Source organism: Aythya marila (genome assembly GCF_965140915.1).
Source record: "Aythya marila genome assembly, chromosome: 7".
NCBI classification, from domain to species: domain Eukaryota; kingdom Metazoa; phylum Chordata; class Aves; order Anseriformes; family Anatidae; genus Aythya; species Aythya marila.
The window spans coordinates 14,305,189-14,329,046 of NC_139048.1; the positions used below are offsets into that span (position 1 = coordinate 14,305,189).

Sequence of the window (23,858 nt, forward strand, 5' to 3'; positions counted from 1 at the left end):
GCGGTCCTAACCCTTAAGTCATGAACTGAAGAGATTTGCCTAGACAACATGCATCAGATAACCCTTTTTTTCAGGAAACCTGCATCAGCAAATAATCCTCAACATCACTTGATAGAACCCACTGTTGGCTTTTGTGCCGTGAGTTGTTATTTTTCCAGAATGAAGTTAAACATCAGGTTATCCAATTTTTAACTATTGCATCACAGCAATTTAAGCAATTCGGTAGTGAGACAGATTTTTGAAAAGACATGAAATTATTCTGTGTAAAATCATGGTTGTAGTGGAAAAAAGAATCAGAATTTACCGATTCAAGCTGGTATATCCTAAACTTAACGTCTGATGTGTGTAGAAGGTGCTACAAGAAGAATTGGTACAACTTTTTTTTCCTCTCCTTTTAATGACGGGAGAGGGACCTGAGTCATCCTGCACTACACTGTAATAATGTATTTCGGCGTGATTTTAAAGAAACTGCGAGTCCACCTACAGCCTTTGCTGAGCTGTGAAAATGTGCATTGCGTTCATCGTAGCTCCAGGTTTGGGTAGTAGCTCGGATGCTAATCTCTGACAAACCCCAATTTTACGTTATTTAAGCAGTATGGGAGCTCACAGATGTTTAACACTGCCCAGTACAGAAAATCCTTCAGGAAAGGCCTTTGTTCTACCACAGGGAAATAGGATGTAGTCAGGAGAAGTGGATTTTCACGAAAAACCCCAGCTCATGGTTAAGGAGCAGTTCTTGTCCCGGAGTAAACTGGAGGTGCTGCAGCCAGGCTCCCCCTCTCCGTGCCGGTGCCCTCGCGCTGTGCAGGGTGTGTTGGCTGGTCCCCGACCCATCTCCTCGTGTTGCCGTGCAAATGCAAAGCGAGCGAGCATCTGGGGGGTGGAGGGGATGAGTGGGATCAACCCTGTCAGTGGAGAGGTGGATTTGTCACGGATTAAAGTGCCAGGTAATCAGTAATCGTAGCTTCAAAACACTGAGGACGTGCTGCGGGGTGGGGTTCCTCCTAACAGTAACCTTCAGTTTGCAGTAATCCGTCCTCTAGTAACTTCAGAGAAGCCAGTTGTGGAATTTTGAGTAGTCTTCTCATGGTCAGCAGCTTACACAACGTATCTTGTGCACATTTATTTTGCTGGTCTTGATTTATCTTTTTCCCCCTCCTCTAAAGCACTTGAATTAGGCAAGCCTGGTTCTGCTCTTGATGCTGCCTTGCTGGTGAGCGTACCTTGAGCTGCACTATGTCTCCAGTGAGTAGATAAATCTTTTATCCAGTGCGTTAATTTTAATACAATTAACAGAAAATTACAGATAAACTGACATTATAATGGAGACATTAGAATCATCATTAGTTGCTGTCAACAGAAGGTGCCTTCTAGAGATCAAACCAGCTGAATTCTCACTGTGTATGCCCTTATAGGGGCTCAGAGCAGCCTGAAATGAGAAATTCCTACCGAATAATGGTAATCTTGACTCTAACCCAAAAGGAGGGGAATTAACACACTTTTAATGTTAGCTGAAAGGGAGGGGTTTTGCTTACCTGTTTGGGTGATTTGCATATTTAGGTTTTATGGAAATAGCAACAGACACTGCCAGGACATAAACCTTTAGGTTGATGATCTAAGTTAGAGAGATGGATTGGTGCAGAATCAGGCTCTTTAGGGTCAGTGTCCTCCCCAGACTGCAAGGATGGTAGATCTCTAACCATGGAAGCCTCCTGAGGGTAGTTCCAATACAGGTGGACCCCGCGTTACACCAGGCTGCTGAGCATCATTCTTGTTATAGTTCCGTATCTTCCTTTTTACCTGAGAAACAGCCCCAGCCTCAGAGGATGCTTGGGCTGATCACAAAGCGTCGGAGTCAGGGAGGCTTGGGCTGGGCTTTGTGTGGTCAGTCAGCCAGGATGCATGGTCATCAGGGCTCCTGCTGCAGGGATTTGGCATTTCCACAGCATTTAGGGCTTTGGTTCCAAACAGGAGTAAACTACTGGGATAGTTTAACCCTGAACAGCTGTTTTTATGTGAGGTGAACCTGCAGAGGTTTGCTTTCCTTTTTTAAAGGGGAGGGATCACTCGTCCTTACTTACTCAGTCTCCTCAACCTGCACAAGCAGAGCTGAGGTGGTACAGAGATGGTAAGGAGGGGTGGGGCAGGGCTGTGAAACCTGCTGTTACTGCTGAAAGGATGCTCAAGAGGCTGCGCTTTGAATCCAGAGGCTTGACTGGAGGTTGCCTCCATGAGCTTTATCTCCTGCTGGCACTGACCCCTTCAAAAGGGACATCAGAGGTGCTTTGCCCATGTCCCTGTGTGCAAAAGAAAAGATTTTTGTTGCGTCCAAAGCCTTGCATCTTCCTGAAATGCTGAGTTCTTCCACGTGGTTCTCAGATCTGTGCTGGCTCTACGACTTCAGCTACTTAAAGGCAGTGCTGTAACGTTTTAAAAAGCTGCGTTTCATCTGGGGTTGGCTCGAGGGATGCCTGGGAACGTGCTGTGGGAAACTCGGCTGAAACACGCAGGACTGACCAGTCTGTCAAAGATGAGAAAAACTGGTAGGGATCGGTTCTTTGTTCTTGCCAGCACACCACAAGCAGAAGGTGTAGGGTGCCACAGGGTGACTTCTTTCAGAAATCCCTTAGCTCAGCAGTTGTCAGGAGGAGGAAGGAGAAAACCTGCACCTCCTGTTTTGCTGTGGCCATGTGCAAACTGAAGTGCAGGCCTCCGTGCTAGAGCTTGTGCTGAGATGCAGCAGCATCACGGGCAGAAATAGGCATCTATTAAAAGGTTTTTTTTTGTTCTTTTATGGTAGTGTTTTTTTCCCTTCCTTTCCACTTTGGATCCGTGGACTGCCCTGAGTATAAAGCACACGGCCTCTTCTCCGAAGCCTTGTTACTGAGGGTTACAAATCCTGCAAAATTAGCCTGTTCTGTTTACTTGGGAATGAAGTGGAATGAATGTTTCATACTTTGTGCCTGGAAGCGTTTCTGAAGAGCAGAGGCTCGATAATCCTCAAAGACGCACGCTGGTTACTTAAATTGCTGCATTTGAACTTCTGGGGCGTGGGGGAGAGGGAAATCTCTTGCAGGCTTGCTGAAGGCAGAGGCAGTTGTTTCCTCCTCCCGCTTGCCCCTCCAGCTGGATGGTGCAGCCAGCTCCCAGCGGATGAGTGGATGTCATTACTCTCAGAAAAGTAACTTTAAGGCAGAAGTGAAGGGTTTTTATTCTCTCTTTGCGAGGAGTTGAACTAGCTGTTTAGGTTTCTTTTCTCAGGGACCACATGAATAAATGGGAACAATACAAGGTTGAGTTGCACCTGTAAAAATGGATTCATTTTGTTAGCTTCCTCCTGTTTCTGCACAAAGCCACGAGCAGCAGAAGTACTGGAAGAACCTGCTGCGTAGGCTTATGCTAACCGTATGTTAACTTTGCTTAAAAAAAAATTAAACCCTACCTCCTGCAGAACTTGATTTGCCATTGAGAAGAGCTTTCTACTTGCTGGGAGTGAAGGGGAATTTTTCAGTCCCTGGCAATTGTGCAAGGAAATGGCTATTGTTACTGACTCAAAGACTGTAGAAAGAACTTTAATTTCCCTGCTCTGTTTGATGCCTCTGCAACTCCGAACTGTTTTTCAATGCAAATACGCAGCTGACTGTCCGCTGTTGCTGTTCCTGGGTTTCTCTCATTTTACTCTTTCTTCCCCTGTCCCCCATGTTTCCTCTCCATTGCGTGTTTGAAGTTATTTTACATGAGACGTGTATGTTTCAAAACTAACTTTGTTTTCTCTTTAGGTCATTGACATATTTGTCTTCACTAATGTTTGCAACGTCTCCGAACGTAGTATCCTCTGTGAATTGACTAACATGCTGTTTACCCTTTCTTCCAGATCCAGTTTCTGATCCTACTTCCACATTTGGGAGTATGCAAGGGACAAACACATCTCTTTGCGTAGCTTGACTGGATATCCCAAGACTAGGATGTTAGTATATTTAAACAATTTTTTGCATTAAAATGTTGCCAGTATCTTAATTGCACATAGATTATTTTTTGAAATGTAATTAGCTTTATTGGCATTATGCATATTCAGAAGCCTGCTGGTAGAGAGGGTTTTTCTACAGCCTGACTAGTGCTTATTGATGACTTCAGAATGGGTGCAGGAGTAGGAAAAATTTCAGGGTTGCTTTCTAAACGAGCCAGGGTTATTTAGTGTTAGAGCATTAGCATTCATTCTTGAAAATCTTGGCTCTTTGTCTAATAAGATTAACTGTAGGTTAATCCAAGAACATATAAAATCTTTAGGCTGTGTTCAGGATATTTATGAAAGACTGCTTCAGACTTCTGACTGAATGAATATAAGCCTAGGAGAGATTTTTAAATACTTGAAATAGCCAAATATCTGTAGAAATATTTGCATTAAATGTAAAATATTGTACGCTGATTTATTTATCTTTTAATCCTTGCATCACAGGTTACATTATTCTGGTACTCGTAAGGAAGCAGTTGTCTAGAAGAGTAAAACCCTATGCTAAGCTATTTTTGCAGAAATCGTAGTGCAGCTTCCTTTAAAATGTGTTTTGTGATTGTATAGTTACTGCAAAATATACTGCATGCTTGCTGGTATGTAAGCAATTGTCTGGGGGTAATTAGCAGTTTGATGATAAAGAAGTCAGCATTAAACCAACCTGCTATCTTAAAAATATGTATTTTTGACTTGATCACCTCTTGGAGTGTCTCATGTATTCAAGTATGACTATTTAATTGAATTATTGATTGAAATGCTACTATAAGCAACTCCTTAAGTTGTCGAAGTGCATTGGGTGCTGATGGCAGTGTTTGTTGTGCAGCTGTGGATTCCTCAGGTTCCCCTGCAGCCTTTAGTTCTCCCACGTGCTTCCAGTCTTGTCCCCTTTTAAACGAAAGGACCCTTCCCCTCTTCATGTGCCTCGAATTCCCACCATTACAGCTCTTACCAATCTTCCTGGCTAGCATTTTAAAATAACTGCTTACAGTTTCTGTGCTTAGGTTTTCACTTCTGTTGCCCGGCTCCGTGTGTGGGTAATGAACTTCTTAGGCAAGGCTGCAGTTGTTTGGCGGAGCTGCTGCTGGCAGATGTTCTCGGAAGACCTTGTGCTTGGGAAGTGCAGTGTTTTGTAAGGCTTACTCTGGTGTCTTGTTGTCTTTTAGTGGTTAGTTCCTTTGCTCACCCTTCCGGTGTTATTCCTGTGGTTTTAGAGAAAAGCAAGTTTGTTATGTTTGCTTACAGGCTTCTCAAGGGAATTTGAGCTTCATTGAGTGCTATTGATTATTTAAATCTTACAAAATCTGCTGAAGCTCAACGTGTTCCAGAAGTCTGATTTTTTCCTTGAGCATGGGGATATTTCTGGTATCAAAGAATGCTTTAAAAAAATGTCAGCTCTATCTGAAATAACCTTCGGAGGATGGAAGGCATAAGACTGACAGCAGTGGAGAGTAAGCTGCTTACATGAAATCGTTATTCAGGTTTCTTGCACGTTGACCATTTGTTGTTCACTCCTAGTGCTGTACTTTGTTCGTTACGTGTGCGTGATGCTCCTCCCTTAAACAAAACTCGTGTGTGAAGAACTCTGGATGAAGGAAGGACCCAAAGGGAAGGTAGCTGCAAAGTGTCAGCCTGCTTTGTAGCTCTGAGCATCTGGTGGTGCTGCTCCAGGCTCAGCCCTTTAGAACCAGATGATTTGCATGTAACCCGCAGAAGCACAGTTTGTTTCAAATTCCTTCGCTGTTTATACAGTTGTACTGCTGGCAATTCCTAGCCATGGATTAGGAAATCCATTTATGAGATTCTTTTCTGAAAGGACTGTTGAGAAGTTACAAAAAGAGCTGCTTTGGATATAATACAAGTGGACGGTGACCCTGATCTTAAAAGCTGAAGCTTTTCTAGCAAAGCAGCACTCAAACCCGTGAAGTGCTTCTGTTGTTTCTTCATATAGAAGTTGTTAGTGGTGTTTCTGTCTCCATTGAATTCAGCAATACAACGTGGTGTGGAATGCCAGGCTGGAGAAGCTTTGTGTGTAGATTACCTGGAAAATTGAATTCAGGTTTTGAACAAAGGATCTGTGGTAGGCAGTTTCTTAGAAGGCTGAGTGTTTTCTCTGGCTTCTTTCTTGCCACCAAAGAATCAGTTTTAGATCTGCTGAACATCCTGAACAGGGACCTTATTTTTGAACAGACCCGAGGCAGTGACTGGTCTGCAAAGACCTCTTTATTGACATACTGACTGTAAAACTGGAACAAAGCTCTGTTTGAGATGGCTGACCTGCAGATGTTTGTCTCTGTAACAGTTTGTTGTTCTTGAACAGAACCCCGTGATTTTATTAAACATATTCAGAGGTTCTGCTGTAATTCGGTGACACTAAGAAAGTTAGTGCACGGAAAGTGCAGGACTGCTGTTTTCTCTCAGTTCAGATCACACACGTTGCTTTCAAGCAACCAACTTCAAGTAGAAGGAAAAGTAAGTTTGTGAGGGGGACAGTATTATGACTTCAAGCCAAATGCAGTGGATGATGTTTGACTTCCTGAATTAGACTGATAATGTATTGGAGTAAAGGAGAAGGTGAAGACTCAGCAGTGTCAAAAAGCTGCACAGAACTGCTTGGTTTGGGCAGGACTTAAAGATTATAGGAGGAGCTGAAATTACTGTGTATATATAATTTGGTTAAGAGCAATTTAAGCTGTTAAAAAGTCTGTAGACACTAAATTCACTGTAGTTACCAGGAAAGATGTTTAGACCTAATAGTGATACCCTGTGTTGCTGTCATAGATGATGTTTTCTGTCCTATTCTGCATCAACCCTAATCCCAAGACTTTTGGTTTTGAATATGTCCTTCAGAGTAGATCTTATGATCAGAATGCCTTCTGAGTTCTGATCCAGTACCAACTTCAGATGCCTGCCTCCAATCTCAATAAGGGAAAGACATGCTGAGAGTAAAGTCAGATAGAGGTCTTGATTTCAGCAACGTTGGTGTCTGTGCTGTCCTTAGTCCTGCCACTTGTTCCTGTTGGTATAACTGAACTATGCAGGGAGACTCTTCCTGCACAGAATAATGCACTTGTATGGTTGTTTGTATTGCCAGTGAAAAGGGAAGAGTGTGGATAGAAATGCCTGATGTTAAGCAACGTTGCTTCTGTCTGATGTTGCTGTGCAGGAAGTAGAAAAGCTCACCATAACCCCAGTTATATAGTTGTACACAAAGTACTGTAAAGAAACGGGGTCCCTCTCCTGTGAAGCACATCTCTAGGCACAGCTTATGGAATTGATGATGTGTAGCTGGAGCTCAAAGGTTAGTAAGATCCAAAGAATTGCTATATGAAATGATGGCAAACGTTACGTGGCGTTAGAAGTAAGAGATTTATCAGTCACTTTCTCCTTGAGGAGAATTTCCCCCAAACACCAAAGGTCAGACCGTTTCACAGCTCTTTACTGCAAGTTCCTTGCATCTGTGTGTAGTTATTCTTTTTTTAAAAGAAAGTTCACTGCTCCTAGTCTACACTGAGTAATGCTCCATCACATCTGGCAATTTCAGTTCCCACAATTTATTTCAGCACCAAATTGTTTTGCTGCTATAATCTTGTGTTATAAAGTTGTCAGCAGCTGTGCTTACGCTTCTCTGCATCCAGAGGAAAATCGGGGCCTGCAGTTTCTTTATTACTGTGGCATAACCTGAGGTGTGAATGAAGGAGAAGAACGGGTATTTCTGCTCATTTATTCTGGCATAAAAGTAACAATACAGCTGTGTCTTCAGTGCTGTATGCAAGAGTTATTGTGGGCTTCCTTTGTACCGTTGTGCTTTTGCTATTATTGTCGTGTAAAGCTGGAGTGGGCTGTTCGGCTTAGCAGTGCTCGCCGTGTGTTTGCACCTTGCGCTGGGGATGCACGAGTGCATCGCTTCAGGTGGATTTTCAGATGTAACCTCTGCAGTGACAATTAGTTGTTGTGCTCTGCTCTGCAGCCAGTAGGAATTCTATGCTCATGTCTTTCAGAGTTAAGATATTTCCCTATGTGTACAGATCTGTTTTTTTTTTTTTTTTTTTTTTTTTTTTTTTTTGGGGGGGGGGGAATTATTATTTATTATTTAATTTAAGGGGCATAACTTCCATCCTGCCCCCTGTTCTAATTATTCTTCCACGTTGATGCTAGCCGCCTGGGACACCCACTGATTTCACCTAGATCATCACTTTTGCCTTGCAGTTGAGACAAAACTGAGCAGTCCATCTGAAAAGGCTACCGATAATTTTCCAGAATTTCTGGGAAGCCTTCTTAAAATGCCAGGTATACTTCATATTCACTGTAGTCAGGATTCAGCTTTGTTTCTGTGACTGAGATCCTTCTCTTCTACTGTTAGCTTCTCAATTGGAATCTAGATGTACTTGCTAGTGTAGTGAAACTTAATAAAAAAAAAAAAATCACTTAATAAAGTGGTGATACTCTTGTGATGCACAAGGATTTTGAGGATGTTGTTGGAGTCAGAAGGCCTGCTTTTCATTTGGACTATTATGTAATGGCTTATGCCAGAGGCTTCTCTAACATCAGGTAGGCTCTTACAGGCAGAAGTAAGAACAAAAAGGCCCTTGGCAGTTCTTACCGTACAGGTCAGCCAAGTATGTGCATGTCTCAGCTCAGAAGCATTCAGGCAACTTTCACAGGTCTGTTGTTTCCTGGACAGCATCAGATTTTTAAATGATGGAAGTGATGCAACTAGATTTAGTTTCCTAAAGAGAATCACACTTCCATTGCACTTTGCAGACCCTGTATGCATTTGAATATCTCTGCCTTTGTCGTAGAGGTAGAGATGGCAAGGGACTGTATATAATTAGCAGAGAACCAAAAAGAAAGAGTAATGCATCGAGCTAAGGCAGTAATGAATGCTGATACATAACCTACCTCCTGTGAAAAAGGAGGTGAAACTGAGCCATGCTCCAAGAATTCACCAGATCGTATCTGTGGCTTAGTAGACGCCTTTTCTGCTCATGGCCTGTGTTTAAGTGGATTCAGCAGCTCGTGCCTCCCCTTTCTGGGCTGTTTTAGCTGAATTGTTTCAGCTGGTCTGGTTTCACCTGGTGGTTGCACTGGAGATGGAATGATGTGGGGCAGGACCAAGTTGCTGGGAGAAGGGAACCTGCTCAAATAGGGCTGGGGTGGGAAGTGAAATAAAACAAATATCAGCCATTTTAACCCACACCTCTGGCACGCTTTGGCACCACGCTAATTCGTATCTCTTGAGGCTGGGGTGGAAATCACCCGTATCTTGTGCTTCCACATACCCAGCTCTTTGGGGACAAAGGGGGATTCTGCACGGTCCAAATGGACTTGGGCCTCTGCTGTCCCTCCTCGTGGCAGCCTGTGCCTGCCTGCACACCTGACTCTGGCTGATCGGTGCCCATGGAGTGAAGTGGGGCAGCAAAGTGACCCTGCTGGAAATGCAGTCTCCATCATGGAAGGTATTTTTTGGACAGATCAATTCCATCTACTGCAAGGCTGTTCTTAGGCATGGGCTGGGGGAGCGTGGTGTATGGGATAAATGCTGGTAGTTAACGTCACCTTGACTTCACCTGGCAGTGAAGCATTAACAGGTTGTCTCCAGCAGGAAGAAAGTTTGAAGTCTTTTTTTCCTGCAGTAAGTAATTGAGCACTGTTGGGTATGAAAAAACTGCCTCGAGTTGGAGAAATATTTGGGTTTCTATACAAACTTCTGTGGTGGTTTTGTGCTATTGAGTGTGCTCATTCTTGGGCTGTTCAGCTCTTTTAATCTGTTGATAAACCTTCTGGCTGGTTGGTAGTTTCTGCTCAGTGAAAGTTAGTCATGTAAAAAACCTCCTGATCTTGAGTTGAATTGTACAACACAAGCCCACCACCCCTGGCCTGATCAGCCAGCCAGATTAGGGATGCGCTATCTGCAGCTGGGAGGCTCTTCCCACCCCTGCAAATCCCCGTGAAGATTACAGCTCAGCCTGCCAGGGCGACTGCTCTGTCTCGAGGTGGTGTTGAGGCAGCCACTGGGAAGTCCTCGGCTTTTGGTGAGCTCTGCTGCAGAGATGTTTGATTGGAGATAAGGTTACACGCCTTAATGAGATTCTCATCTTGATATCAAATCACCAAAACAAAAACAACCCTTGGCAAGAGTCAGGAGATGGTCCATGCTGTGCTGTTTGCCTTGCTATGTGCTGTGCTCTGGAAACAAGCTTTATAAGCTATCACTTCTGCTTTGGGGGATTTATTTTTTTTGAGGGATGGTTCTTTTCTTTTGTTGTAAACAGTGAGATGTAGCAATACTAACAGAGAATGAAGAGATCTGTTCCCATCTCGTGTGCTGAGGAACAGCTTGATAAGTTGCTTGCTTTGCCTCCCAGTTCTCCATGGAGAAGAGAGATTTACCCTCTTTTAGGGGATTCGGTGGGGCTTTTTTCTGTTCTGAAGGCAGGCACATTGCAGCACTGTTTGGAGGTGTAGCTGTGTCTCTGCCACACTTAGCTCATTCACTTTTAAATGCCTTGCTGTGAGTTTGATATTCCATCAGAGAAAATGTGCTTGGGCTCGGTTCTCCGAGGAAGATTCTCCCTCGCTCTGTGAGGGTTCCTCTTCTCCTGAGCTCCCAGGGCTTGCTGAGGGACCTCAGCAGGTGATACCACATATTAGGTCTTGTGTTCTGGTGGAAAAATGCTGTGGAAGAGCTAAGTATTACCATATAGGACTTGGTTATGCCTGTTCTTCCTTTAAACAGTTCCTATCTCAACGTCCTTCAGTAGGTAGCTGTTCTCCACATGCTTGTCTGTATCCTACAGCACCAGGTTATTGCTATTTAAGGCCCCTGGACAGCTGCTGCTGTCCCTGGAGCATCGATGCCTACAATAAGCCCCTGAGCAGTGGAGCTCCATTCACAAGAGCATGAGCTTTGGAAAAAGGATGGGCATTTTCAGCATTTGTTCGCCAGGAAGCTGAGATGAAGTTGTTCTCACCTGTAGTCGTCTAACTTGGCACCATTCAAAGATTCCTCATCGTAGGTAGATAAGCTCTTTTGTTTTGCTGCTTGAATAAAAGAATGTTCACAACTTGTATAATTGCATGGATGTCCTGAGACTTGGTTTATATTAATAACTGTCCTGTGACTTTTTTTTTCCTCCCTTGTTGCTTGGTCTTGCCTTTCTATTAAGATGCCTGTGACTGAAACGTTCAAGTTTAATAGATTTTTGTCCTAAAAGAGACAGAATTCCCGTGTTACACAGAGGCTGCAGGATTTTTCTGAATTAATTCCTGCTTCAAATCCCATAGCTGTGGATAAATATATCCAATCTTGACCAGAAAATCTAGGCATGAGAAATCCAATAAAAACCTGATGGGATGGCGGTGGCCGCCTCCTGCTCTGTAAGGAGGCTCCTGATTTTGTGGGTGTAAGAGCTGGGGAGAGGATGAGGAGAATGTGCTGGTGGCCAACCCGAGTTCCCCTAATAAAACTTCTTGACGATCAGAGCCCAGCCTGGTCTGGTGGTGTGCTTCTGCTGTTTGCAGTTGTGCCCGTGTCAAACTATCTTACATCTGGCTGGGTCTGACCAGCTTCCAGTTTTAGCCACTTGCTCAAGGGATGCCTTTGAGAAGCTCTTTTTCCTGTTCCTAGATGTGTTTTCTTTTGTGGCTTTCTCTAGCCTCCCCTGCCAGCCTCCCGAAGCAGTGTTTGGCTGCATTGTCTGTGCTAAGCATCCCGAGCGACCCGGCCCCTCTGCTCTTTGCTGCCCTTCCTGCCTTCGTATCTCCTGCAGCCTTACCCACTGCTTTCCTCCAAGTCTGAAACCTTCAATGGCCTGGGGCCAGGAGCCAGTACCCACTGGCAGTGGTTTCCCCATTGATGCTAACGTTTCAGGAACTGTCACTTAATCAATTCTAATCTGTTTGGTGCGTATTGGGCTGAATTTTTATTCCTGTTCTTATTTTTTTTGGCTGGTTCTAGTCAAAATACGTGGCACCAGGCCAGAAGTGGTACGCTTATCTGAAAATATTGTATTAAACCTGTTATTGCTAATCAAACTTTTCAGTTTCATAACAGTCAAATTAAATATTTTTCTTAAGTCCGTGTTGATTGACACTCTTTCTGCTGTTAATTCCACAGTAGGCAAGTTCTCTGAGCTGTTCCATTGTTTTCAGAAGCCTTTATTGAGTTGAGTACTCATCTGTTCAATGTTTTGATATTTCAGAGGGATAGCTTTTTTCCAGTCCCCCGGGACTTTTGAATATTCCACGACTTTATGGAATTCAACACAACTGAAAATACTTATTTGAGTAAAAAATAAGAGTTAAAATAATCTCCATAATATTTTAAGACTATTAATTTAGGAACATTAAACAACTGTCATAGATTTTTTTTTTTGTTAAATAGCGTAGTATGCCATTCAATTGAAACTTAGTTAACATACTGCCATATTCTTATAGACTTGTAAAGTTAATATGCATATTGTGTGCCTTCTTTTTGGCTTCATCTTTGTTTACCCTAAAACCACGTGCATCGCTTTGTCCAGGCCTTTGGAACACTTCTGGGTTTTGACTTGGTCTCTGCTCTGAATCCAGTGGCTGCTCCAGGGGATTGTTATCTCTTCTTTGTGCTTTCACTGCCACATCATTATTTTTTATTAACAGATCAGGTTTTTCATGATGCATTGGGTTATCTAGTAAAAAGTTGGTAATAGTTAAGGAATTTCTACAGAAGATATGAGGCTGGTGTCTTAACAATTTGACTCAACTTTCAGCTTTTTGTAGTTGCCCTTTTGAAGAGCAAGCTGCTGTATGTTGGCCTGCTTCTTGTAAATAAATGCTGAGGAATTGGTTGCCTTATTTTCCAGTAGGAATTGGACTGTAAGACCTACTACACTTGAATACTAGCCAGGGCAGTGGTTACGTAGACTGAGATCTAGCTTACAAATTGCTAGTCACAGGTTAAAAATGATAATAGCTGGCCTGAAGAGTTGATACAGGTATGTTTTCATTTCCCCCTTCAGGTCCCCAGCTGTATGTATTCAACTTTTTCTTTGACTTCTTTAACAATCTATGTAATATCAAATAGTAAAGGCAGATTATAGCCCTTCTTTTCCTTACTACCCTCAATGATTTGACTTCCAGTAAGTGCTACGTGCCTTACTGCTTTGGCCATGCATTTAGGGCTGAACTATGTAGGAAGTGTTAAAGAACATGTTTGAGCTGTGCTGTTGCAGGGGGAAAAAACACATTTATCACGAGTCTTGCGTTTCAAACAGCATCAATGGCAGTCCAGAAAGGCATCCCCATCTGAAGATCTTGCATTCCTGCTTTTAAAAGTGGGAAATTGTAAAGCTTGGAGTTAAACCATCTTTAGGTGAAGTTTGTTGGTTAACAGGTTAAGCTTATATTTATGGATTTATTTGGCTTCAGAAGGGAGGGTGAAAGTGCCAGAAAAGGTGAAAATAAAACAGTTTTGACGCAGGGATAAAAGTAGTGAAATTTGGCCATGCAGAAAGCTGGATGGTCAACTCTTCTTTTTGTTTGAATTTCCGTACTTGTTACTTTCAGTGTAAAAATGGCACATCCATATTCTGATTGTCAGAGCATGTTTTAGACAATGTTTCTTAAATGCTGCTTTACTTCTGCAGCTAATAATTGTGGAATAGTAAATAACATGTAACAAGCTGTGAATTTAAGAATGTACTCCACCCTTGTTTCAGTACGAAGGATTTTCTTTGTTCTTTCTGTTTTTTTTTTTTTTTTTGCTTATTCCTCCCTTACTGGAGAGCCTTCTGAGATGAGATTTCTTTAAGCTATTTGCAGATGTTTTGTTTTAGAAAAATTATTTTTCTTATAAATTTTTTACACTAATGTAAAACAAAAGATGTTTTTCCCTTTTATAGGTCACCAGTAACATTGTAAGTGTTCAGTGTGGCTACTTTAATTGTGAGGAACGTATCTAAAAGAGAAGCCTCTAAAATATTGGCATCTCCCTCCCTTTTCCTCTTCCAATTCTGTTGTTCCTGCAACTTTTCCACTAGCCCTGCTCTTCAGCTGCTGCGAACTGTCAGACACTGAGATACAGAAGAAGAAATACAGAAACAGGAATTTAGCAGAGGCAGCCATGTTAATTTCTGTTCCATTTGAAATGCAGGAAAATATCATCTGCCAAATGGAAAAGGACAATCGGTGGGAAAAGAAATGTTCTTTTCAAGCTTCTAAGAGCAGTGACAATGGAGAGAAAAAATACTATAAAAAGTAGGCAGCTCCTTTTTCAAGATTTTGTTTTCAATGTATTATGCATGATTAAATGTACACAGTACACAGTTGCTCTTTTGGAGTCCTAAATGACTGAATATTACATTGCAGGGCTCATATTGTCTTTACTGCATTGCATTTTGCATTTAGGGGGAGTAGGGCTTGGTTTCATGGCAGTTCTTACCAGTCTTTAGTATAATTTTTGAATACATTCATACTTCCCTTATTTGCCTTTTTTAATGTCAAGCATTGCACATAAGATGTTCTGCTGTTGCTATGCAACTGCTAAATCCAATATTTAATATTAATAAAAACCGAGTGGCATTAGCATCCCTGAGAACAGTGGGCTAGCAAACTATGATTGTACAATATCCAAGCTGTAAAACTTGGCAGGGACTTCAGTGTGCAATTGCATGCATGGCAAACCGTGGGGCATGAGTCACTGGCAGTTACTATTTTAAGACTGGTGAGTTTGAGTAAAATTTCTGAGCTCTTTCAATTTTTATTTATTTATATATATGCACTGTTTTTTTTTTTTTGACAAAGAGAGAAAGGATGAGGTTGGTTAGCTGTTTGTTTTACTGGAGAGCTGAATTTCAGGTACAAAATCTGAGGGGTGGCTCCCCATAAAAAGGTCAGCGTTATAAACCTATGGGTCAATACCCTGATTCTCCCCATTTTTCTTCTAGGTCAGGTTGATCGGCCCTTTCCCACTGTTCCTGCCACTTCCTGAAGCCTGAATTGGCTTTTTTTGGAGGCAGTGCTTCTTCCCTGCCTGACAAGGTGCTGTGTAACGGGATGTTTTTCCGCTTTCTCCTTTTCCACCTTGTTTACTGATATTCTCCCTGTTTCTATTTACTCCTGGCTGCTGTTTCACCGTCGGCCTTTCACACTTTTTTTTGTTCTCCATTCAGTGCTTCCTGAGATTAGATTTTTAGTGTCAGCCTCAGATAGGCATTAGTTCAAGGATGATGTTATTTCTCTGGCAGTGCTTTGGCTGCTGCGGTGATATTGCAGGCTCAAATTCTATAGGGTCCTGCATCTCGTATCCAGTGATGTTAGTGCACCGAAACTCTTGCTGACACCCAGAGGGGTATATTGCTGCTTGTCTTTCCCTTTGAAGACAAGACTGCTGTCTAAAAAAGCAATAACAGTGGTATTAGATCTGTATATTGGCTGAGTTATTTTACAATTATTGCATGTTTGCAGTGCAATAATTGATTTCCTTCAGAGTATGCAATCACTTAGCTTAAGAAACCCCTGTAAAACCACCTGAAACTGCCCTTTTATCTGTTTCTGATTCACCCGAGCATTTTTCTCTAAATTTAAAGCCGTATTTTCATTTGGTAAGAAAATCCCTTTTTCTTCTACCTCGCAAAGATCCAGGCAAGTAGGAGAAGCTGCCTTGAGCTACATGCAAACTGTTACTAAACCTACAAGGCGAAGGCGAGGGGGGGGAGGAGAAGGAAAAGCAGCGAGTGACAGTTGAGTTTTATCCCAATTGTAATGGGAATGCATTTTTATAAGCAGGTGGACTTTGTCTGTGCCCCTTAAAATAATCTTTGTACTTTCCATTTTCCCTCTTGTTAACCTGGCTTCTCACCGTATCGGGTAGTTAACAGCTCTGTAGGTTTTACTGCCAGCAGGAGTTTAGTGTAATATTGATTTAACGTTTCCAAATAATGGCAGTAATTTTGGTGAAGGTTTTTCCTCGTTTGGGATCAAATAAAATTGGTTAGATTTATTTTTTAAGTGCGGCATAAGTCGTGGCACTGGAGTAAATCAGAGTGTGTATTTTAGATGCAGATCTATGACATGAGCAGTGTAGTGATTAGAATTTGGTTCCTTAGGGGCACGGCATTGCTGAATCCCTTTCCTTTTAATTTTCTCTCTTCAAACCTGTAACTCTTCAGAAAATATTGATTCTAACATTTGCTGAAATTCAGAACTGTAACTGAATGCCACTCAGATGGAAGAATGCATTATTATTATTACTTAGTATTTGTTTTTAATTGCAAAAGCGTACCTTATTTAAGTTTGGAGGCTTAAGCCAGAGATTTTTTTTCATATAGCACTTCCCTGGTGTTGTGAAGCTCGTTGTAGGACTTAAAACTTGCTATTTTCTGTTCAAAATGGTTTATTTCAATGTCATGCTGTTCTTTGTTCTTAACCTAGCTAAGTGCAGGAGTCAGTGGACTCTAGGCTGTGCTATGGTTTGCCAGTAGTTCAGTCATCATAATTGACCCATGCATCTTGTAATACTAAGAGAAAACACGTTGAGCTCTCTTCTTGGAACAGATAAATATAGAACTGCTATTGTGAATATTCTTGGAGTGACGTACATAATCTAGAAAGCTAACAATTCTTTTATTTGCTTTTAGGGTTTGAAAGTATTCTAGAAGGCCTGTTTGGACCTGGATTATTAAAAGATCTCAGTTTGTTTAAAGGTATTCAATCTCTATGTTTGTATCTTGTTCTGCATTTCTAATGACAGAAGCAGCCCCAGCTCTGCCTCTAGAAAATGTGTGTTACCGTGGTGATTTGTGCTTTTTTCCCCCTCCCCCAGGCAGTGCTCACAGTTAGTTTCATATTGGCTAAAATTACTAATGAGTGTGCGTTCATCTTTATGTAGCTGGGAGTGTATTTGGCAGTGCTCGGGGAAAAAAAATATTTGTTGTGCGGAGATAAAATGTATACAGTTTGGTAATCTGGGGATTTGGAAATATGGCTGAAACGAAGCCTGCATCCTCAGAATGCAGGCAAGAATGTTGTGAAACAGGTATTTAATTCGGCATTTCTCTTTTGGCTCCAGTTGTGTCGCGGTTTATGAATATGAAGTAATCTGCTATTCCTCTGATTTACAGACTGTGAGCCTGAAGGTGTTTCTGATTGGTCTTTTGATGAAAATTGTCTTTTCTGCTGCCTGAGAAGAGAAAAAGTGAAGGTAACAATGCAGATGTGTGAAGCTAGTAGTTGTAGGGGAGGGACAAAGGGAGGGAGTTTGCTGCTCCTAGTTAACTGAACATAGAAAACCTGCAACCTCCTTCCCCTTTCCCCTCCCATGGAAAAAGGCTTTCTGAATTAAAATAATTCAAGTTAATGAAGAGACTTGCTTCTTGTCTGCAACTTTTCCTTTGTGGTATGTGATGAAGGTGTGGTGTTTTTTTTTTTTTGTGTATGTGTAGTAGCTCTTTCTGTATTTTTTTTTTAATTTGTTTTGTGGATTGTTGAATTTTGAGTTCTTTGTAAGTGATCTTATTGTGATCATGCAACTCTTCCCAAGGGAGCCAAGCTGTGGCTTGTGTATGTTTACTACAGCCAGACCCTGGGCTTATCTTCAGTATGGAAATACGGTCCCTTCTAACAACCTCGAGTCTTGTTCTGTATCTTGGAATCTCTTTCCCTGTGGGCCATATCCTTTTATTAAAGCGCTCCTGTATATGTCAGGTTTTCTATTGTGCTTGTTTATAACCACGTCTCACCCTAAATGCGGACAAGTCAGCTTTGCCAACATTTTCACCTCTAGTTTGTTTTCTTAATCAGATTATGGCTGTATATAAAACAAAGGTTACCATGCTGTACATGATTGTTGCTCGGCCCATGTGTTGAAATAATGATTGCTCTATAGCACAAGCAGAAAGGGTCATCTGTCTTAAGAGTGCCAGCAGAAGAAGTTTTCCCTACTACTACTTCCTGCACAGTGTAACAGGCTGTGCAGAGTGGTTCTCTGTAGGCTTACAAAAGAACCACAAGCACCCTTTCCTCTGCAGCAGCTACCATAGCTTTGTTCATGAAGGAAGTACCTCCTTGTTGACACCGGTACTTGCTGTGTTGCCAGTCTGAGCTTATTTTTGTGTCACACTGTTTGTTAAGGCACTGGGAGGAGAGGTAGGAATGCTTACGTTTAGAACAGGTGTAAGGCGTGATACTTCTTCATTGACACTGACAGCAGGTAAGCTTTATGTATACTCGTGACGCTAGGAGTCCTGTCTTGTTTAACTTGAATCATCTCATAAAAAGGTGAAATTCAGTGTTTAGTGCAGTTCTAGCTAACACATTGAATTTATTAAGAAATAAATATTACGGGCTGGTCAGCCTCGTTGTAGGCTGGGAGAATCTAATGAAGTATGGGTGGATCTTTTAAAAAGACTTCATCATCCTCATAGGCCCTATTTATATTTTCAGTGCAATGGGCTAGGCTTTCTGTCACTGAGCACTGGAAACATAACCTTCATGCTAAAGGTGGTTCCTCACCTGGTTGCAGACTGTGCTGTTTGGGATCTTTTAAATGGACAAAAGAAAGATGCAGGTGTGGTCCCATCCAGCGTTGCTCCAAGGAGCAGTTTTTGGCATCAGGGTCTAAAGAGATTTTAGGGTTGTGTGCACAGAATGACACAGAATGCAGCAGGGGTGTGCAGCATCGATAGGCAAAAGCAAAAGGTGAAGGGATGGAGGCTGTGAATTTGGGGCTGTCCAGAGACAAATGTGAGTTAACAGAGGTAAATGTTAGTGTCAGTCACTACGGGCATGGTAGAATAGTTTTTATAAATAGAACCCAAGCCATTCCTGTTGTTTTACACTTCGGTAGCCAAAAATGCTTCTTTCAGCTATTTTTCTTACAGCTGATTGATAAACAGAGACAGCAAAGAGAGCTCTGTACACAGGCTTGCTTGCTGCATGGCCAGATAATGACTGGCTGTCTCGAGGATGAAGGAATGGGGGGAAAAAAGGGTGAGCCAGTCCATTCCCATCAGACTTGTGGCTTCTCTGTTAATCCTGGTGATTCTCCTCACGCTGGGCCCGGAGCTGTCAGAGCTGCTTTGGAGTACATGGGATTTTTCTTTCCTCTCTTCCTGCCCACCCCCAGCCTTTAGATCAGTTCCGTTGTGTTTTTTTTTTTTTTTTTGGAGGGAGGGAGGGAGGAATATGGCTCCTTTGAGACCTAGTGAGTGCTTCATATGTTGGCTATGGGAGATGGCGTGGTGGGAGTGCTTCCTTTCCTGTGTGGGTCTGCTAAATGGCTTCATTGCTGGCCATCACAGATGTCATTAGATGCAATATGAAGTTAAATATGGCTCTCTTACGGGGGTCTTCACATAGCGTGGGTTTAACACCATCATTTGAAATAAAACCTCCAAGACTTGATTGTTACAAAAAAGTTAGTAACTTGATTTACCCAAATGATGGACAGTCTTTAGCTGATGGACTGAAATAAATTAGGAAGGGTACTAGTTTGGCTTGAAATATCTTCCATTCAACATCTGTAATGGTACCTTTAAACCCTCTTTTTAGGGAGTTGCAGGTTCAAGCTTCTAAAACAGTTAAAACCCATCTGTTCCTGTATGTAACGTGGTTGCAGTTGTGCTTTCCGTGCCTCAATCTCTATTCCACGTTTTTGTTATTGATGTGCATCCCTTTGCCTTTTTAGGAAGAGAACCAAGTAGGATGGGATGATTGGGTTTCTGCTTGTGTGGTGGTGAGTTACAGAGTTAAAAGGCACCTCACTGATGTTGCAGCTGGGAGCAACGCAGACACGAAACTTGTAACACTACATAGCTGTGCCTGGCGTTTTCCAAGGAGCACACCTCTACCAGTACTCCCTCTTAAATTAGTGACATAATTAGCTTACTAGTGGTGTTAGTGTTAGGTCAGAGGTTGGACCAGGTGATTTTGGAGGTCTCTTCCAACCTAGGTGATTCTGTACCCAGTTCTCACCTTTGAGTGGTATGTAGGTACTCGGTCTAACAAATTCAAAAATAATCTGTGGTGTTTTATTGGGATTTCATTTGCTCAGAATGACCTGTAACTTAGGAGACTGGTAGCTATGCTTAAAGGGAACTGAGTCCTGGACTCCAGGATGAGAGTTGGAGGCCCTGGCTGGTTTATTGGCAGAGCTGCTTAAGGAAGAAAACTGCCCTTACTCTCCCACCCCTTTCAGCAATGTTAATTCTTGCTTTTACAAGCAATCAGATTCAATTACATGTGTTCTTCAAAGGATGGGGAGCCATCTGCTGAAGTATTCTGAAGAGATTAATTTATTTGTAGCAGTAGATCTACTTGCAAATGCATGGATTTTTTTTTTTGCCAGTCAAAATACAAGATGGCTTTTGATAGAGGAATGGACTTAAGTGTGTCCGTTTGAGAAAGACAGTAAAATACATGCCGAGTCAGGAGCTAAAATCTCCCAGGCACATTTTTGCCCATATCCAAAGGGTTGTATGCAGTTCTGTAAAGCTTTTAGAAACTGGATTTTTTTTCTTCCATCGTAGAAAACACACAACTATCGTGCTGTTGTATTTTGATCAGAGAGAGCAGCTAGTTAGCTCGGGAGCTGCCAGCAGGCCATCAGCACGTGCCTGTGTGCAGGGGTGCGCATGGGCACTGAGCGACAAAGTACAAAGTTAGCAGCTCCAGCGGCGTGCTCGCAGTGAAAGGAAACAGATTGCGTTCGGTGGGGCCAAACCCGGTGAACTCTCAGTTGGCTAATCTGCAAATGTGGTAATTCCCAGCTCCCTCTGGGCTTCATCCTTCTCGGGGAAGATTTAAGACGTGTGGTTGGTTTTATTTGTCTTGTCCCTTTTCCTTCTAAAAGGCTGTGGTACAGATAAGATCTATCAATTCAGCTGGATTGAAATTTAACTATATTTGACTTCCTAATTATGGTTCTTAATTTTTCAGTGTGGCTTGTTAAGAAAACTGACAGAGCTGTGACTGCGGAAGAAATCTGTGGCTCCATCTAGAATGGTTGTGTCAAAGGCAGTAGCCTTGCCTGCCACGTGCCAGTATGCAAAGCACAAGCCTACTTCCAGATATTTTTGTAAAAAGATGCAGATAGATAAGGTCAGAGAAAAGCAGCAGTAATAAGAGGAAATTGGGAAATGAATCTTTAAAGAAGGCTTAATTTGAGTATATTCCTTTGGAGAAGAAAATGCAGCTGTCTAAAGCTACATAAAGGAATTTGTACTTTTTGTTTAAATAAAAAAATAAAAGGGGAGGGGAACGACTCTAATCTCATTAGTTGGTGAGAGCAGAACAAGAAGGATAATACTCTAAGCACATTAACTATTTTATAGATATATTTAAGCTATAAAAATAGCAAGAGAGAAAATGACTTCTGGAACGTGTTCTGGAGCCTCCTGTTGCTGATGGCAGAAGGGTGAGCCTGGTGTTTGAAGTACCACAAAATACCCCAGCTCTGCTCTAAGGGCCTCAAACAGCTCTCCTGATTGTGAAGACGTGTGGTGGTGTACAGCGTGTGAAGGAGTCGTATCAGAGGAACTCTGAATCCTCAAACAATTTGGATATTTTTGAAAGCTTGGAAGTAATTGCCTTAAACATCTAAAGCTAATATCATGCCATTATTTGATTATGATTAGTCATAATAACAGCCTCTGAATGCCGTGTCCTTTCGCTGTGGAGCAACGAAGCCACTTTCCATGCAGTTCAGTTCTCATTGTCTGGGTAATCTGGAGAGAAGCTACCGCTGTCATTTAAAGCATTAACTCATAGAATAATTGATGACGGCAAAGGAATTGTCTGAAAATGAGTTGAAGTTGCAGACCTGTTAGGATTTCTGATTGCTTTAGAAGGTCGTAGACTGTGTATGGAAATCTTAGGTGTGCTGCAAGATGTTGTAAAACGTTTTTAGTGGATTTCATCACTTTAAAAGAAAAAAATCAAGCATTGATAGTGGCAATTTTTTTATTGGATGACTTTAATTAGATATAGAGGCTAAAACCCAAAGAAGCTGTTGGTGATAATCTCCGGCTGGGTTAGCTTTGCTTGTGTGTAAATGTGAATGTAAGCATATTGTATTTCAGCTGAATGTGATTTTTCTTACTATAGATAATAAATGATATTCAATATCCATGGATCAGTTAAATTAAATTTGCTTGGAGTTTGATAAATCTGACAAATCAGTCATCCTGGTTAATGAGGAACTCAGTACTCAGTACTGGCTCTTACTATAAAAGCTCGCATCCTCAGTAAGTGAGGGTTGTCTTAAAAGTAATTAAACCATCTGAATTTTTAGCTGATGCCAAGCTGGGAACGGTTGCAGGTGCTTCAAATGGCGTGCACAAAATTGAAAATGATCTTGACAAATTTGAGAAATGGGATAGACCGAAACCTGTTTTGTCAAGTCACCAGTTACAGATGTCTGAAACATGATAGCGCTGTAACAGCAGTCAACTGTTCGGGGGGATCTATCAAGAGAGGCATTTGTCTTAATACCTGGAGAGGAAATTCTTCTCTTGCCCGAGTGCTGGTGAAGCCTCAGCTGGACATAGTGTTTTGAGAGAGGTGGAAAGGAAACGAGTAGTGTGGAAGCACAAGCAACCGGAATGACTGGGTTGTGTTTCTGTTGTTTATTTGGTGTGGGGTTTTTGCTTGTCTGTTTTTGTTTTAAGACAGGCTGAGTTTTTTTCCTGAAAGTAGAAGGAAGGCATTGTGTCCCAGGTGTACTTAAGACTCGTCTACAGAAAATAATATTCCACTTTGCACTGGCTAAGAGTTAAAAAGACTGTACAAGGAAGTGTTGGAGAAGGCAATCTAGGGATGCTGAAATGTTCCTGATCCTGCCTTGGGAGGGCTGGGAGCCCACGCTGTGTCCTCGGGACCCTGTGTTGGCCTGACAGCCCCAGGTGGTCTGTGGGAAGCCTCTTTGTGTTTTCTGCAGGAAGATAGGTAGGGATGATCTCGTATTCTGTCTTCACACCAGCCATTTAGAGTTTGGGTTTGCTGTATCAATGCTACCTGCAAGGAGGGTAGTGTGGATCCAACCCCAGTGCTGACAGGACTGGGATGTCCAGGATTAGGTGGTCTCTCAGCAATATTCATTGCTGCTGCCTGCATGGTGGTACTGAAAACTTTGATATGATTCAGGATTAGAGTGAGAGGATAAGACTGAAGATAGCAGATCGAAATGTTTATTGGGGAGAGTGATGGAAAATCAAAACAAACAAACAAAAAGGACTTTTGGAAGTAGACTTTGAATAATAATCACAAATAATTAGTGTCAAAGCTTGTGAATTTTCTCTGAGGAGTTAACCAGCTACAAAAATTGCTGGAATAACTTTGACACAAAGTGATAAGAAAACCTAAAAGTGCAGTAAGCAGAAATCTTTCTCATAAATTTTGTCTTATGTGGTCAATACTGATCTGAAGATGCCAGAGAGCAGCTGAAGATTCTTTTTTTCTTTTTTCCCCCTGTACATAGGGTTAAATCTGACTTTGTATAACTATTTCTTTACATTCTGTTGTCTTGGACAATAATAAAAACTAGCAAGGAAAGATGCATGGTCCTTAGTATGAGAGGTAAGAACTCGGCAGTGTGCTCCCTTGCTACTCCCCTGTTCTCCTGGATGCACATCAAATGATCCTTTACTCGGCCATTCACCAGAGTAAGCTGCTTGCAAGTGTGTTTTTTTCTCCTGGCTATCTCTATTTTCATCATTCCTTCTCTATGTAAAAAAATGTCCAGTTTTGGCTAGTCTAGGTCAATTAAATTGTGTTCATCATGCATTACCTATACGTGAATAACATGAGTATACTTGTTCATGGTGCGGCGTGCTGCTGCCAAATTGTTTCCATAGAGTTTCTACTCAGGCCGGTA

General features: G+C 42.0%; 1 protein-coding gene across 1 annotated transcript in view; it reads left to right on the forward strand.

The window, feature by feature from the left end:
- The window catches only part of LCOR (ligand dependent nuclear receptor corepressor), a 54,340-nt gene that overhangs the window by 12,353 nt on the left and 18,129 nt on the right, over positions 1 to 23,858 (forward strand). Inside the window, exons 2-3 of the mRNA XM_082764846.1 lie at positions 16,627 to 16,692; positions 17,110 to 17,189. Of these exons, the coding sequence (XP_082620972.1) occupies positions 16,627 to 16,692; positions 17,110 to 17,189 (146 nt within the window). The remainder of the gene's footprint in view (positions 1 to 16,626; positions 16,693 to 17,109; positions 17,190 to 23,858) is intronic.